The sequence below is a fragment of the Atta cephalotes genome (assembly GCF_000143395.1).
Source record: "Atta cephalotes unplaced genomic scaffold scaffold00003, whole genome shotgun sequence".
Lineage (NCBI taxonomy): Eukaryota > Metazoa > Arthropoda > Insecta > Hymenoptera > Formicidae > Atta > Atta cephalotes.
Genome location: NW_012130067.1, coordinates 2,564,169 through 2,583,460, shown reverse-complemented (window position 1 = coordinate 2,583,460; position 19,292 = coordinate 2,564,169). Strand labels below are relative to the sequence as shown.

At 32.2% G+C, this 19,292-nt stretch overlaps 1 protein-coding gene across 1 annotated transcript in view; it reads right to left on the bottom strand.

The window, feature by feature from the left end:
* The window catches only part of LOC105625735, a 132,818-nt gene that overhangs the window by 38,533 nt on the left and 74,993 nt on the right, over window positions 1-19,292 (bottom strand). Inside the window, exons 2-3 of the mRNA XM_012207057.1 lie at window positions 13,642-13,853; window positions 6,061-6,099 (exon numbers count right to left, since the gene is read on the bottom strand). Coding sequence (XP_012062447.1) covers window positions 6,061-6,099; window positions 13,642-13,853 — 251 coding nt within the window. The remainder of the gene's footprint in view (window positions 1-6,060; window positions 6,100-13,641; window positions 13,854-19,292) is intronic.

Here is a 19,292-nt window from a genome sequence, read left to right as displayed (position 1 = left end):
GTAGTCCTTAACCTACAGATCGAGTAGGTTGTTGTGATTATTTTATTTCGTGGTCTAGTAAGAGTACTTACTTATCTTAGAACTAAACTAAAAAATTTTATATATATATATATATATAAAATATATATATATATATATATACCTCATATACATCATAATTTATTGTATTGTGAACATCTTATAAATTTTTGTTGCAATAACTTTTTCTAATCTGGCGAAAATGTCATCCCGTAAAATGTCTCATTGAATGAATTTTAAAATATATATCATACAAATATGATTATATCATAAAAACGATTGTAATTGTATGTAGCATCACTTGTTTTTCCAAAACGCTTATATAAATATTAGGGGTATATACATAATATATATATAATTTTTTTAATGTCAAAGATAAATAGCTTCCTACAGAACGAAAGGTAAAATGTACGCCAACATATCTCTCGGTCTGTAGGAAGCTGCTTATCTAACATTAAAGATAAGTAGCTTCCTACAGGTTGAGAGGTATTATTGACGTACATTTTACGGGCGATATAGCGATGATATAGCGTACGCTTCATTATAAAATTATCGCGTCTTATATCAATTATAGAACAACTTGATCGGATTTATGAATACAAGACACGCGATAAAATTCGATATACGACATATTATACAAATTAGTATTATTGCGAAAATCTTTGAACGTTGCATTATATGAAGATAATAGGTCGGAAAATTTAAATAACAAAGAATGGAAATTTGCGGAAATTATTGTTACGGTACCACCAATAATTTAAATAACCAATCAAAGAAGCGACAGAATTAATGAGTGGACAGATCTATCCAATTCTGTCACTACCTTATACGAAGTAAATTAATATTAACAAACGTCGAAAAATTATGCTTTCTACACTTTAATTTAAAATAAAGCAATTATTCACACATTGTTTTTTTTTATTTAACTACATTTAACTACATAATTTTATATTTATATTTAATTACACGACACATACAAAAATGCTTCCAAACTTAAAAATTTAAGATCAATCAGAAAAATTTTGTCCCAAATCGAATATCGAATCCCGAATTCCCGAAGAGTTTCGGGTCCCGAATAGTCGAGACCTGTCCGACTCGATCCGATCATTATCCGATCCGACTCGGATATTTGAATTTTTCGGGCACTCATACACCCCTATTAAATATAAATCTAAAAATAATTCTTCAATCATATAATTACGTAGAATAAATGTCATAAAATAAATGTCAAAATATTTTGCGATATTGCTCGTGTTTGAATGTCCAACATATTATTTTGATAGTTCAACAAATTATTTTCAAATCTATATCTAACTTTTAGATATTTTAAAAGAAAATTTTTAGATATTGTATTATCTAAATAAAAAAAATTAAGTATCTAAATGTTGTCTATTTTATTTTATTTTATTTATTTTTGCCGTGGAGGAAATAGGTGTCTAGATATTCGCCGTCGAGAAAGTGGGCATTTAGACATCCTTACACTTCCTCGACAACAAAACACCTAAACATCTACTTTCTCAACGGCGAAAACATAGACAACATCTAGATATTTAATTTTTTTTTCTTGTAATTGTTCGCCGGGTAGCGGATTACCGTTCAATCTATCCAATTTATATTATATGATCTAGATACTCTCTTGCTGGACATTGAATATCTAAACATCTATTAGACACTTATTTCTATAATGACGAACGTGTACATTCGTCACAACACTTAGACATCCGCTTAATTAATTCTCAATATCACAAATCTTACTAATGCAATCTTATTGACGCGCAATGTGTCGAATTTATAATTACCTATCGACTAATATTGATACAGATTCCCGATCGCGTTTATCCAAGCATGGCTCGCTGAGAAGCAGTACCGTCTACATAGCCGTCCCGCTAAGTCTAAAGATTCGGGGAAACTAGTAGCAACTAGCGCTATTTCATTTTTTTTATAATCTATTATGTCTCCGATACACCAACGCAATGTTCGTCGCGCGCGACATGCGATATCCAATGAGTGTACAGCTTTACCGATGTTTTCATTCTAAAGATATATTCTCATTGGATATCGCGTGTCGCGCGCGACAAACAAGAACGTTAATAATGTTTTCCCGAACGCATTTCTAAATTGCTTCTCACGGCGCGCGACGCTTGAAGTGGGCATAAACAGCATCGCAATCCGGACTCTGTTGATAAATTTATTATTGTTATTATCTTGCAAATTATTCCAAAGAACATGTATGTCTGAAAGACATCCAAAAGATATTTTGAACTAGACGTCTTTAAGACTTTTCCAAAAGACGTCTTTTTTTAGACGTCTTTCAAACATTTTTGAATGATGTCAAGAAATTATTCAAGTTTTGGAGCAATTTATGTGTAGCAATTTACATTATCGACTGCAAATTTTATTTATACATGTCAATCGAGTGCATAACATATCTGATCAATCTGAATACATTACATAATCTATGACATTATTGATAATTAATCAGGTATTCTAATATTTTGTTTTATATTAAAGTGTTCTACAATTACACAATTATACGAAGCTGTCTGGAAACGCATTGACAAGATGAAGCAGCAGTTGGAATTACCTGATAAAATAAAAATAGTATATGAATGATATCATACTTAATATATATAATATATTTTCAATAACGATCTATTATCTGTCACAAGTATTATTATTGAAAATATGTATTAAGTATGATATCATTCACATATCGATTTATCAGATAATTCCAACTTCTGCTTCATATAGGTACTTCCTCTTGTCAACGCGTTTCCGTATCAGTAATTTTTATTTTTATTTTTTAGATAAATGTCTAAGGCAAGTTTTAAGGATAATGTCTGTAAGACGTCATAAAAATAATTCTGTAAAATGTCATAAGGGAGTCTGTAAGACGTCTTAAGGGAATCCTAAAGCCGTCGATTCAGCCTTTGTTGAAAAAACTGATAATCTCGGATGCTTGTAATTCGCTGACTGGCGTAAGGACATGGGACGGTCTCGCTGCGCGTCTACTTAGTGCGGGACATTAACTGTGTCTCTTGATAATGCCGACAGTTTGCCAAGTGCGATTTACCGCTGTGTTAGAAATGCGAGGATGCGACCGTGGAAAAATCGTCACTGTTTGAGAAACGATGAAGAGATGCGAGCGGCCTGGGAAAACAGAAATCTGGCTTCACGAAGTTCGGAAAAGTGGATCCTTGGATTTGTCCTGAATAAATAAAGGCAAAACTTGTACGCCCTGATTGTACGTCCTGTTTGCGCGAGGCGCCACGCGTGTTGAAAAGTCACAGAAGTCACAAGAAGAAAAGAAAAAAGAAACAGACACGCGAGACAGACGGCGAGCAACGAGGCGCAAGTTCCTGTCGGACGCAAAACTTCGACTTGGAAATTAGTTGCGTCGTCTTTTCCAATTACTCCACGTGGCAGAAAACTAGAATTTTAACGTGTATTTTAACGTATACTTTATATTTTTCTCCGTCCAACCTTAAAAGGAAGATTACTATATATTAGATAATTATCCAATTTTCGAGCTGATATTAAATATTTGTATTTTCAAATATATTTGAAAGCAAGACTGATCTCGCAATTTTGAGAGATTCTTTTCTTTATAATTTATTAAGCGCAATATACAACTTCACAATGTTCTTTGCTCGTCATGATTGATGAGACCAGCTGAGAAACTTTTCCGCAAAATTTAGTCCAATTCCGGATTATATTTTCTCGCGCTTACATGCAAGATTTCACCGAGCTATCATTCGCATTTTCGCTTTCGTCGTAAAACATGCTTTACCACAATAGAAAGACCGCGATCGTTGTATATCTTGAAAAAGCTTCGACGCGATCAGCCAAGTGTATAAGAAGGAGATTAAGCCTTGCCTCAGTCCTTTCGAACTTCGAGAGCAAACTTTAATGGGAGCCAGAACAATTTAGAGCTTAAACATTTCACAAGAAGCACGATAAATTGAGAGGTTTTAAGTTCGCGATGAGTCTTAAACTTCTGTTTTATCCTGCTTTGATATATTTTTATATATTTTTCATTTAACCATCGTAAATCTTCAATGCGGAAATGACTCATATAGACAATAATCAGAGCTGAGATTTAATTACACATTTCGGCTCGATTTCATTGGCGACACTTACTCCTTTTTGAGGAATAGGTGTCGGATTCTAAAAAGAAAGTTTTAATTCATTATTTAAGTTGAGGGAGATTTATCAGTTCCATTCGTATAGTACAGTTGATAGTAGGAAGTAGGAAAGTAATAGTAGAAAAATAATAGGCTCCTGAGATGAAGCGATACACGCGTTGTTTATAAGCATCTGACGATTTGTTATAGGCAATGCGCGGCAAGAGAGGAACAGTGGGTGCCAACGAAATCGAGTCAAAATGTGCAACTAAATCCTAATTAATATACAGTCGTTATTTCAGCCATTGCATTTCGTGCAATTTCTTTTTAATTTATACTACAATCAGATAAATCGCGTATAAATATTGTATACAAATATGTACATCCAGATTTTCCATTATATTGTATTACGGATAATGTAAATAAATATATAACTCATTTATAAAACAGGCCATTTAATATGTACGACCGCAAAGGTTTAAAGTTTCTGCATTAACAAAATCTGCATGACAAAATCATTTATATTGATTTTATATCTAATAATTTTTATAATACACTGTGTAAAACATTTCTATTTTCTGTAACGCTTTGCTTTTTTAAAACGTTCCGATTCTTTTCATGCGTGATATGAGAGGGGGGCTTTTGAAAGAAAAAAACTTTTAATGAAAAATTTTATTTTTAGTGACAAATTTTTAAGAAATTAAAAAAAATTTATATTTTATATTTTCGACCACTGCACCGTAATCCTATTAACTTCAATGTTTTCTCCGCACATCAGATAATCGTATTACGCCGCTTGCACGTGCCGATCATATATTAAAAAAAAGTATTATTTGTAACAAACATTTGATTGGATCAAAATATATGTACGCTGTGTACAAATATTTCACATCGGTTTATTAGTGGTTTATTAGTTATTCGTTGGGCATATAGTTACAAAAGAGAAATGCTGTGTTTAAACGTTGAAATAAAACACGAGCGTACGTTTCAAATTCATTATCGCTCAATTAAAGTTCCATTCATTACAATCGCGAAATGTTTCGACTGATATTTATCATGCAGTATTGAAAACGCGTTTTCGATATATATGACGTGTTGTCGAAACGCGTTGCGAAAATCGAATAATCAGAGCGCGCTGCTATTAGCTTAAATTATAAATTAGATTTCAGTTACCGCAATTTGTGTCGTAAAGAATATTTTGTGAATTAATAGTTTCTACGATGACGACTTATACAAACGTAACTTACAACGCAATTACAGCGAGAGATAATATATAATTAATTAATAATCACTTTGTAATGTAATTAAATGAGAACTTGGGATTTCATTTCGTTAATATTATTGTATCGACAGCTATTTGAAAGTTGCGTCTATGATATTTCAATGATTTCACATTTCGCCATTTCGATGTAGCAAATACAAGGTAGAATAATGCAATAAGGTTTGTTAAATATCAATGTTTCAATTAAATATTGTGCATAAAAATTGTGATTTTCACTATTTAGTGCGTGATATTTATAGTTACTCCTTAGGATTTCAACAGAAATGTGAAACAGAATATTAAGCCCAAATATCTGCAAATCTTTTACAGAAGACAATTTTGACGAAAACTTTTGGCATGTATCATTAGGTAAAAATAACCTTAAAATGTTTGTAAGAATTAATATCGTTTAAATGAAAAACTTTGTTTTTTATTAAACAGTTAAAGTTCATGTCGTGGGATCGAATCTAAAAGGTTACTCATAACTGTCTTTATATTCAGACAAATTCCACAAAAAGTTCTCCACGAAAGGAAGGAATCCGCTGAATGTAACACTATAAAAATTCCGCTTTTACGGAAATAAGAATTTGCGCGGAACACGTGATAAACTATTTGCGTTTCTAGTTGACGATGAAAAATATTCAACGATGCTCTTACACGGCTCTCGAAACTCTTGGAAGCCATATATCTGCCGCCCTAATTTCTCGATTTTCAGCAATTGTAACTGAATAATCGCAATTTTAGCGAGACGTTTTCAATTTTCTGTCGAATTATTCGGTAATATCTCGATTATATCTCGTATTATAGAAATTTATGATCTCGGCTCCCAGCAATTAAATGATTACAACTCACATAAAACATTTTCAATTTTCTCTTAAATTATTCGCTGCTTTTCCCAACAAATTACGTTAATTCTACATTTCAGTTTACCGACGATGTATAATATTTAAAGCGGAAAATATCAGAAGATAAATAAATAATGAAATGTTATTCATTAACATCGTTACGACGACATTGTTGTAGAAGTACGTTACGGAAGCGGCGGAAGCAAATGAGCGAAAATTTAGCATGTCTTGCTTTTTTCGCTTTCCGCGTCACATCACAGGTACTTTCATTTCGCAACTTCTCCAGAAAGCAACGAGAAGCAAACACTCGACAATCAAGACGGGAACTTCGTGTGAGATGAGATAGTTGTCCTGTTTTTTTAATACATTATATGTGAATAAACAGAGATTATATTTTTCGTAGAAACTCGATATCTTCCTTTTTCGAATTTTTTATATATAAATAAATGGAAGTTCAAGTTGAAACTAAATAACATCCGTTAAATTTGTGAGCTCATTTTAATCCATTAAAGTGCAGATGATTGTAAAGATGATTGTTAATATTACGTAAGATATTTCTTCAAAAAGATATGAGAGAAAAATGTTTCATTTTTTTATATAGACTGATTTGTTTCGCATACAAAGTGAAAAGAATGTTCTGTATGAATAAAATCTATAGTGTTTAATATTTTATCATACAATTTTAAATAATGAAGAAGTAATTAGCGAAGAGTCATTTTCATTGTCTCAAGAATTACGAGGTCCAGAAAACTGAATATTTTTTTTTTTTTTCACGAAACATCGACCTCAATTGATCGAATAAAGCACGAGATTATCGTATCTCATTAATTCGATTATATTTTTTCCAGCATCGCTCTAGGAATGACGAACATTGTGGTCGAACGCGATCGTGCATGTAAAACTCACGTTAGCTTTAGATTTAATGAGTACTATAGCGAAAAGTGAATTCAACTTCACCCGTTTCTACATTAATTTGAACGGACAAAGAATCTCGCGTGCTTGGTCGCGATACAGTAAGCACTCTCCCACAAAAGAGCAATTTGGCTGAGAACGTAAGCTGAAAATCGACCTATATATCTACAAGCGATTTTAACCGATATATGTAGTGCACCTTATCTAATAGAAAGTTTTTGGCTTGAATACGGTTTACGTTTCGTGGAAAAGTCCTTTGCTACTGATTAACGTCACAGATTTGTCAACGTCAGAGCATTTGTCAAAATTTATAACACAAATTATGAGAATAGGACACTCGAAATCAAGTAACACTTTCCGATAATAATCTTTCACTTGTTCATGCGAATTCCTCATGTATCCCTTTCAAATCCATCATTTGATCATGATAATCATTACAGAAGATGGAACATAGGAAACAATGACGAGCATGAAGCGGAAGACGTGCGAGCGTATTTTTTTGTATAGTTTTTTTACATGTAATTAGTGGGAAAACTGGATAAATCTTTTCATTTATCTCCATTTTAGCTCAAGCAAATTAAAATTAAATATAGATCAATTCTTCTCTCTTTCTCTTCGTTAAATTCTTGTAAAAGAAACACTGCAAATTGCGTTATTACTTGAGGAGACCTTAAATTAATTATCAGTAGCAGAAATAATGGAACAAAATGGGTAGCGTAAATATCTTACTTCGCCATGCGCATCAAATTTAGAGAGAGAGAGAGAGAGAGAGAGAGAGAGAGAGAGAGAGAGAGAGAGAGAGAGAGAGAGAGAGATAAAGAAGAAGAAGAAGAAGAAAGAAAAGCTTATGTTTTTTGTTGCAATATTAATGGAATTAAAAATGGAAATGGCAGGTCCATAGGGACAGGCACTATTCACTTATAAATGTAAAATTATAAATGTAAAATTTATTTTACTTTTTTGGTAAATGAACGATCATCGTATAGATATAAAGTCTTTACATTTCGTGGAGTAAATTTTACACTATGTATTTATTAATCTATAAATTATCGTACATTTCAATAGAATCCCATGCAGCACAGAAACATTTCAGAAAGATCTCAGAAATGTTTCTGTGCTGTATGGGAAATTTTGCTTTTAAAAAAAAAAACACTTTATGTGCTTTCATCTTGGAGCCCGATTTTGGGCTCACTTTATAAGTGAAATGCTCCTTACATTCTCGCCAAGGTGATTCTTGTTTACGAGTAAATGCTCTCCGCTGAGACCTTTGTAAGCGGAGATGTGTAATTTATTACATGTGAAAGATTTCAAAAACAACTTAATTGAAAGGTTTGCAAAACGATTTCATATGAAATGTTACAGAAATAACTCAACTGAAAGTTTTGTAAAATTGTGTTCTTGTGAACAATTTCAGAAACACTCCTGCTGCAACATTTTATGTGATATATTGCAAAATTCTTTCAGAATTGTTACATATGAAATGTGAAAGGTTCGAAATGATTTTGAAACCTTACTGAAAGTTTCCTACAACTATTGGTGTAGGATTTACTTTATCGATAAATATTTTTTGCTTTAGCGTTGACAAAATTTATTTTACTGCGTGATATAATAATAAATATATAAAGTCTTGAGAGTTGTTAGCTTAGAGTTATTCGTAAATAACATGATTTACTTTATACTGTAAAATACAATTACTTAAATTAATTTATTATAATTTTCACTTTCTGCTTCTGATATTTTTAATTTCAGACAAATAATGTTTATCATAATTTCGACAAAAATAGCTAAAATATTTTTACTAATGTTTTACTAATCTTGTAAGATAAAAATTACTTAACCATTTTTGTATCTATACGGAATAAATTAATATTATATAATAATACAATTTCTATATTTCCACATTTTTTCATTTTGGAGACTTTAGGATATTTTTACAAAATCCTGAATAAAAATATTAAAAGAAGAGTAAATTAAATTCGATCAAATTCAATTTTAGCTTTCCGCATTGTACCGGTTATAATACATACCGGTTCTAAAATTTCATAATTAATTGAAAAAAGACTAAAGAACGAAACTGAGATGTACGACGATACTAGAGAATACTGCAACAAAATAACGTTTTTTTATATATCGATGCGCTGACCAGGTTTACTGTAATGACATTAGTGCAGCTCTAATAACGTCGATCCGGTGATCTCCCCGTGGATTATTATTCTCGGGTCAATTACAGCTCTTGCGTTCATGAAGATGGAGACACGTCCCATTTTCGCTAAAATGCAAAAGGTAAGAGATTTTCTTCCAAAACTTACAAGAATTATGTCTCGAGGTAGTATTTTCTTGTCGCGGCGGACACTGTAATATCGCGTCTCGCGGAGATATCGAATGAACCAGTCTTTATCGCGAGACTGAATTTTTTCCTCGGATGAAGACGTATTTCAATGAGAGAAAGCTTATAATGACATTAAGGCAGATCATCGCGATAATAATAGAACTTAGAAAATTTTAACTTTAATTCTCTTTCTCATCTTCTTTTGAATCATATATTTTATATTAACGTATTTAAAATATTATATTATATAAATATTATATATAATATAATATTATATACAGAATGATGACTTTTTGAGTCACTTATGCAACTCTATGATATTCTACAAGATATTGGATTTAGATTCGCATTACATTGTGATCCTAATATTTGTACGATATCGTAAACTAAAGGTATTTATTTTTTAATTGAAATGTGGAGACCATAAATCGAGTGCATTCGTGCATCTCAAGCAAACTATGTAATCATCTATCTCGCTACGAATGCCGTTTGCGCATTTTCTGTCTGAGAGAACGTGAAGTGCATGCCAGTGGTGATTTTTAATCAAAACTCAAGTACTCGTTAGATTACGTGATCATACTCCGCCATAATCGTGGGAAGTTCGTTGGAACTGATGGAAAAAGCGTATATACGAGGCGAAATGTCTTTAAAAACTGGAAATAAGTCCAGCTCGTGATATTTTCCAGTAGAACAGAGATAACATCGACAATGAATTACATTCTTAACATATCGAGAAATGAGGAATTTGTAAATATGACACACTTGCCAAATGCTTGTAAAACTTTGCCGAGAACGATTGCATATGACTTTAAAATACAGTACTTATTTTCGTCTTAGAATGAAATACTACTTACAATCAATTTCGCTTTTCTACTTCAGAGAAGTTTTCTACTTTTCTACTACAAAGTATATAATATAATCAAAATAATTTACAAAATTTAACCCCTAGAACTCGTTTCATCAGAAAACCGTAAAATTAAAAGAGAGAGATTGTGAGAAAGACAGTAATAAATAAGAACAAGTTAATTATCCTTTCATCATTGACAATATTTTTTATCCGCCTGAGATGATTGCGAGTAAAAGAATTTAATAGTAAATTTAAAAGAAGAATGTTGATGAAGTTTGAAACAATGTGCAATATTGTTAGAGAGTTAAAACCGATATTTCCCGCTATTGTTACGTCCAAGCTCCGCACGTATGGGAGTAAACGCAGCAGGAGCCGAATTTTGACCGACTTCAAACTCTGGTCGTGTTCAAACTCTGGACCACAAAGGAGCTGAGGGGAAGAAGCGACGCAAACCGAGAAGCACTTCGCTTCGACCATTTTTTTTTCTAGTCGCGTGTCCAAGGAGGGCATTATCGGTGTCTCTTTAATCTTGCCATTTGCATATTACATGCCGATTTTTAATTTATCTTGGACTGACATTTACGAGGAGATACTGGAGTCTTTAGGTTGTCATAAGAGAAAAAAATTTTTATTACTTTTTAAGATGTAACGGTTCAATTTATCTGTCACTCGTAACTGTCTTTATATTCAGACGAACTCTAGATCTTCACAAAAGAAAAGAGTCATGAGAGTCCGCTGGATATAACAAAAAAAATTTGTATTGCTTTTTAAGTTCTAACGGTACAATTTACCCGTTACATCCTAAAATATACTATGTATGTTGCAACACAGATTGCCGTATTCAGGTATTGTTAAATATTGAATATTAATGCGCGTTGAAAGCACAATCGGTACTTAGAATACTCTCACCATGAGCGGGATTAAATGTAAGCCCAGTATCGAATAAAATTTTCAAAATATTATAGTTTGCACAGACATCGCAGAAAATGTCACAATTGACTATCGTCACAATCACGATGAAATTCGAGGAACGCTCGCATAATAATAGTAAAGAAATTAAATATTAATATATTATATAAAGATTATGCGTTTCACGGGTTTCCTCCGTGTCCAGATCCATTCTTGGAATGCCAACGTTTCATGAACCTTGCAGTCCACTTCATCAGGGCGAGGAACAGCCTGATATTGAGCTGTTTCTCCAGGTCGTTCCTTTTATATTACACTACTTGGAGTGATGGGAGGAAAGAAGAAAAATGTGAGTGGGGGAAAATTGGTCAGTCTTTAATAACCGGGAGAATGGTTTTCCATATTTTATTTATAGCCATTATCTCTATTTAGATTGTTAAGGTATTTTTGTATCTCTATGACTTCTCTATACTTTCTTGGAAAGTATGATGTAATATTGGCTATTATAGTCGTTTTGTTAAACAATATTTGATGTCCTGTTTCGATGTTGTATTCTGATAAATGCTGATTGCGTGACGTATTTTAGTCTGACATTACGTTGGTGTTCTTCACTCAACGTGATGTCAGGCATCAGAACATAACATCGAAACAGGACATCAAATACTGTTTGACAAAACGACCACAATAGTTTCAAAGAAAGTATAGAGAAGCCATAGAGATGTTCTTTTATCCGTAGGTTGACTATTCTCCCGGTTTCTCCAATGTATACTTGCCCGCAGGAACAAGGTATTTTATATACTCCTGCGGAGCTGAATGGAAAGCTTTGATCTTTAGGATTTCTTAAGATTTGTCCTATCTTTTTTGGTAGTTTAAAGATAATTCGGATATTGTGTTTGTTTAATATCTTGCCAATCTGATCTGTTGTTCCTTTGACATATGGGAGAATGGATCTTTTCGTCTGATTGTGTATCAGAAACCGTTATCTTGTTTGCATGTTTATTAATTGTTTTGATTGTGGCTTTTTTGTCATGTTTTTCTGTAAGGCTAGTTTTAAGTGGTTGAGTTCTGTCTGATGTTCTTTATCAGAAAACTTTATGTACAAGTGAGATGATTGCAGACTGTTTTTGTGCTGGATGATGAAGTGGACTACAAGGTTCACGAAACGTTGGTATTCCAAGAATGGATCTGGACACGGAGGAAACCCGCGAAATACATAACCTTTATATAGAAAGCACCCGTGGAAGCTCCAAGAATATTAATATATTATATTTAGAAATTAAACAACAAAATTTAGCGAGTTTTTCTGCATTCTCGATGCGAATTATTTTAAATTTGAATCAAGACGACATGCGTACCAAGAGACAAACCAATTCCAAGATTATACAGTGTGCTGCTGCTGTTAACTGGAACGGTCGTCACTCTTTCGTGAGTAAAGAGAGGAAAATGTCGAGGAAAATGAGTAAAAGGGAATCTTGTATGTCAGATTCAGCATTATATAATTTTCTATGAACCTATCTCCTTCGCAGAGATGCACCTGTAAAATTTTTCTCTTTGTCATTTTTCTTTTCGCAGTTCACGTAAAAGCAGCAGTAGCAGCGATTCGTCTCTATTTTCAAAATCTCTCTCTCTGTACGCGATCACACATCAAAATTATAGAAATTAATTGGATTTCCTTGATTGGACACCTAAATCAGTACAACTGATTGATACGCTTAAATTAATATGCAATTAATCAATTGCACAAAAAGACAGGAAATATAGAGTAGTTATCTCCAGCGTAAATGAGAAACATAAAGTAGCTATCTCCGAATAAATGCGCATGTGTATAGACACATTTTCATGTTTCTTTCAATTCCTTTTGTACAAATGCAGCAATTAATAACTGATATTCTTCGTGCAATGTGTACGTTATGCATTTATCAATTATGTAATTTGTTTTAATTTCTGCAGCTCCATAGAAAAGAAGATAAAAATTTGTTATTGGACGAAGCAGATTTATTTCATAAACTTCGATCTCAAGCTGAATTATGTGGCAAATATAATTACGTGTTTACTCATATGTAATAGAACGTATACGTTAACGAGTTCATACTTAATGAGATTAATGTTAAATTATTAACCGATATATCCGATGTGGAAACAGCACTCATATTAAAAGATTGAAGGAAAGAACAATCGCTAGTTTCCACACAAGTAATCTTTTAATGACATTGATTTTAATTTACGTTTACATATTTATGTACTGTAATCAGAAATTTTGATATATTTAATTTGAATAATATGTAATTTATTCCATATAATTTATGGCACGAAACCATCTTTCGACTTGTGTATCAAAATGCTAAAGGCTAAAATCAGGATTATGGTCAAGGTGCAAGGATGCATAAAAAATAACTAACCTTGATCCTCGATGGTAATTAGACCGCTTATCACTACTCTCCTCATCCTCATCATCTTCATCGTCCCTCGAGGTAATCAGCGACTGGGGAACCGAAGAGGGAGCGCTACTGCCGGAATCAGGTCCGGGGCCCATCCTTGAATCAGAAGCACCACCGGAAGACTGCACCAGACCACCCTCTACCTGCTTTTCCTCCTTTTCCATCCGATCCACCTGCAATTTCATAATGAATTTCACACGGAGAGATTTCTTTTAAAATTTACCCTGAAAATATTATATTATACCACAACTATCATATTTTCAGAGTAAATTAAAAAAAAAATTGTCTGTACATCATCTGAATTTAGATAAAAATTTGTTACTTACTTATATAAATCGATGCTGATTATGGATAGACAGTCGACTTAATTTCTTTTTCATTATTTAAATAAGTTATTTCAATTCGTACATTGTGTAAATTTAATTAAAGTTTTAATTTAATATCAAATATAATATAAAATTGTATTTAAACAGTTTATTAGAAGATTGAGGAAAGATATTACAAACTTTCGAATTGGCCCACGTAAACTGCTGATAGCGTGACATTTCGTACGTTGAAAACGCGATTTAAAAAAACTGGTTTTTTTTATCATCGCCCATAGATATCGAATATCATTGTTAAATAATACAAAAGACCATAAATAAAGACAAATTCCAGCATTCATGACATACGATATTTGATCATAAAACCAAGAAGTATTACTATTTAAAATTTTCGAGAATTTTCCGGCATCGTTTTGCAGTACAAAAATAGTTAGATCAGAAAGCTACGTATCGTTAATATAATACTGCAAAACTCTGTTTCAATGTATGTAAAAGGCTTTCCTATATTTTTGTTTGAAATATTTCGTATTTCGTATTTTGTGTCTCGTATTTCGTATTTCGTATATGTCGCTTAAATCAATATCCTATTTTGCCGTTGGAGAACCGATCACGTGTCCAGGAGCTCATCAAGCCGTATCCAGACCAAGCAAACAAACACGAACAAATACGAACAAACAAGCTGCTTCAGTGAGTACAAATGACATCTACGTTGCGAGTGCTTATATTTGTTCGTGTTCATTTGCTCAGGATTCGAGTTCAAATCATTGATCGGAACGCCATATAAATGTTCTCGTTTTTCATCCTGTGACTGATCTTGAGTACATAAAAAGCCTCAACGATCAGTGATCCTTGGGATTTGGAAAGCAAAACGAAGTATGTGATCAGAATCAGAGAGACTGCCAAAAAATTAAACGTTGGGATTTTCGGCTATTTTTCATCTCATAACCGAAAATCGATACAGAAATCATGACTAATCAGAAATTTCTGATCGGAAGTCGTAAAAGTTACGTGGTAGTCTGATCTAAAAGTCAGTTGTCTAATCTAAAAAGTGAAAAACAGAATTGTGGATTACGTTACGTAATCTACTTACTGTACCGGATACTTTTAATTACCTCTGACAGAGAATAGTAGGAAAACAAAAAGCAAAACAAAATAAACAGAACGCTTCTACGATAAATTCAAACTTACAAGCGCATTCTCTGACTAATGAAGACAGTTTTTGCTTAACAAAGTCACAATCATACCACATTTCTACATTTTTCATAATTTTTTTAATTCTTGATATTAGATATTTTGCTAAGATCTCAAATTAAAATTTTGTCAAAGTAATATCTGTGTGAATGAAAAAAAATGATACATAAAATAAAATAAAATCTTGTCATTAAATTTTCTGAAAAAATTAATTATTTATAAAATGATTTTTTTAGTTTGAATAATTCCAAAGCTTATTTTAATATTTTCATTATACACAAAAAAATATGCTGCTTCAGCTAGAATTATAGCTATTTTTTGTATCTGATAGAAAATTATGTATCATACATATAGAATTTATAACACAAATCTAAATTCTATCTCTGTCATCTATATGATTAGATGTAATACATATTTGGTACTTGCTAGAAATTTCTACTTTAGCTATTTTTCACACTTAGATCATTTTCGCTATAATTGCAAGATCACTTTTTTGAATATAAGAAAGGGTTTTCAACTGTGTTAGATAATCCTTTGGTTATAATTAACGTTATAAATTGTTCGTTCTATATATTCTACTGTTCCATATGAACGACAGAAAATACGTAATTGCATGACAAAGGGTGCGAAAGTTGTTTACATCCAAAGCTAGAAGTGATGCAAAACATAATCGCGATCTCGCCGTCTCGGAAATTATAAACTTTAATTAATGAGATGTTATATTATCTAGTCTTTAACAAATGATGTTTTCTTGTTGTCAATCAAAAAATTCGCAACAACTTTCCTCAATTTCAATTCCCACTAGAATTTTTTCTATATTTCTATAATTTCTATAATTCTATATAAAAATACATATATACTGTTTATTTAAAATAATTTTAATGCTTTTATTCATATTTTATGTTTTTAAGATTTTTGTATTTCATATTCTAATAATATTCTAATAATAATGTATGTTTTAAGAGATATCAGTAAATGGTTTCCACTAGATACATACCGACGCTCATAAATTTTCCAGCACATACATAATCGCAACTTTATATAGTTCATGAAATCGATTTATCTCCCAATACCATTGCGGTTACTTAGAACCTACATTTCGTTTTAGGATTCTTTTGTGGTTAAATCTTTCTGTTTCGTTACAGGTCTCAGTACTCTCAGTTCAAAGCTTTAGCTGCTTAACTGGTCAAGATAGAAAATACACTACGTCTCTTTCAAAAAATGTCTTGTTTGCTGCAACTCGGTAGAACATTTATCAGAAATGTGACAGACAACATTTGTGTTTACATAATAAAAATTGTTTTTTTATAGATATTTAATGTAGTTATACTTTCTCCTTCGCATTGCTATCTGTGAAAGTCTAATTACAATGAATTTTTTTCTCTCTAATTTGCTAGTACACGGAAAGATTTTTCTTACAAACACCGCGAACATGTCAGAGGCGTTAAATATATTAATTTATATATTCAAAAGAGTTATGCGCACGAAAAGTGTTTAATGTGTTGAAAAAAAAAGCGGATGAATACTCTTATTTATATATAATATCCATACATATAAATCCGACAAATGAACACAATAAATATGTATGTATAATACATAAACAATACATGTGTCCCGTAAAAAGCATAACAGCTTAAAAGTATATATCCTGTGTTTATTTGAAGATGAAAATTTTAATACCAAATTATCGAAGATAATTTTTGAATTATAAGCCTAAAATTTGCAATGTAAAATTTACAACATAAAGTCAAAAGCTAATTGTTTTCTCTCATGTTAATATTGATAATCTAAAGATTACAAAATATTAAGATAATTATGCAAAAATTATTAATATTTCTAATTACTGATATGACTTATAATATCAAAACATTATTATAACCTCGACATTTTAATTAGAATTTTCGTCTCAAAATGATCTCAGGACTCTGTCCTTGTGTTTTTTACAGGACACCCTATATATAGGATTGATATGTATGTACATATATATATATATATACATGAGTAATATACTTATATGGATAAAAGTTTACATAAAAATATATATACCTATATACATATATGTATATACCTATACAGCACTGCTGCAGCCGTCAGTGATTCTGTAATGGTTGCAACCATTTCGATCTACATATTCACTAGAGTTTTATTGGAGCGCGCATGAATATATTTCATTTTATTTCAAATTCAGATACATCCGAGGTGTCGAGTGCGTTAAATAAAACTGCTAAACAGCTCGTTCGTTCTCGTTTCTTTCGGACACCGTACAGAAATAGTCATCGTCGAATAATATTCAAAGAGCAAATAAAAGTTAAATGAGACCAACGACTGCCATATCGTCACTTTTATCGGCAACAAAATATCTCGTACTCATGGTGTTTACGTTATCGCATTACAGGTAGTTTCGAAACCAAAGTTACGACCGCAGAACGGTGGTCGTAGCATCGTAACGTGATAATAAAGATCGGTTCGGCGATCCAATAATCTTTCGTTAAAATGTATGTATTAGGTGTAGTAAAAAGAAATCCATTATTTTTCCATTCAATTTCATGCAAAAATAATGGATTTCTTTTTACTACACCTATGTACAATACTACATGTATAATATAATATAACGCAATGCAGAGCATAACATAATCGTGCAACTCGCGCGGATGGCGTCACAATCGATATTATTTGTCTTTTGAAAATGCGAAACGACGTTGAGGAAAGGAGAACGCTGACAGAAACACATTTCTGCGACTGTACAAACGTGGTGGTTGATACAATAGTTAGTCAGCGCGCGCCAAATATGGATCGGCATCTCGAATTGACACAGAGGGATGCCATTGTTCTCCGCTCTTGTTCCAAGTGCGGAGCTTAACGGTGCTTGTTTGATAATCATAATAATATCTTTGTGCTCTAAAACACAACCCTTTCGAATATAATACTTCCCCGTGTCACTTATATCATAATAAATTGCCTCTATAAGACACCATACTTACTGTGTAAATTCCATTAACAACGCTCGCGCTATAAACCATGTTATTTTTTTTTCAACCCTTATACTCTAGTAGTTTGTTATGTTTGTTATATTTCGATATACAGACTGTCTTATATGACGCACAACTTTAATTTTAATCTAAGACTTTATGATTCCATATTTTTGTAGAGAAAAAAATGTTTCTTTCTAAATAGAGTTATCTGTCGCAAAAGTTTATCAAATAAAAATTTTTGGAGCTTGTAAATCATAAATAACCTTTTTTCTTTCGTTTTTTAAATAATTTCGTCGCATCTTCCTTTTTTTTCTTCAAATTTTTAAGCATATATTTTTATATAATTATTGTAGATATTATATTAGAGTAATAATAGTTTATTAAAACATCTTTTATGTTATCTTCCATTGAATGTTTTGTGTAAAAAATTCTCGAAAGCCTTTTCAATATCGTCATAGGTATAATCTATTTGCCAAAAATTTTCAATATTAATATTTCACGATCATTATAAATAATATACGTATATATTGCATATATAAATAAATCTACACAGGATTATCGTTTCCCTCGTGTACGTGTAGTTTCATTTAATTACAATATAATTATATTACGGTCATCGCGCAATACTTTTATCAGGAAACCGATGTCGACGTCACGCGTCGGTGTTCACAATTATCCCTAAATGGAACGCGAAATGTAATTTGTAATTTTGTATTCGCGAATGACGATGCCTTATTCGCCCGTCCATCAAAACTGTATAATATGTCTCAGTCTAAATCACATATGCGCATTTATATAACTGGATTTCTAGAAGGATTTCTACGCGGCTATCAGCTGCCTAAAAGTGCGCACAAAAAAAAGACATCAGAGAAAAGACGGTGTTACCGATTCCCTATTGTTCGTTTCGGTGCTCTATTTTTTTTTTAACACAGTGCAAAAAGTGATGAAGGTGCATTTTGCAGTAGAGTCGCGGTCATAAATTGGACGAGCCGGAAATGCTGGTAATGTCAGAGAGTCAATTGATTCACTCGACTGCGAACTCCTTGTTAGCCAAGTTCCATCGAAAATCTTTTCTGTTCCAGAAATTTCGAGAAAAACTGACATTTTCGAGTTCTCTCTCTCTCTC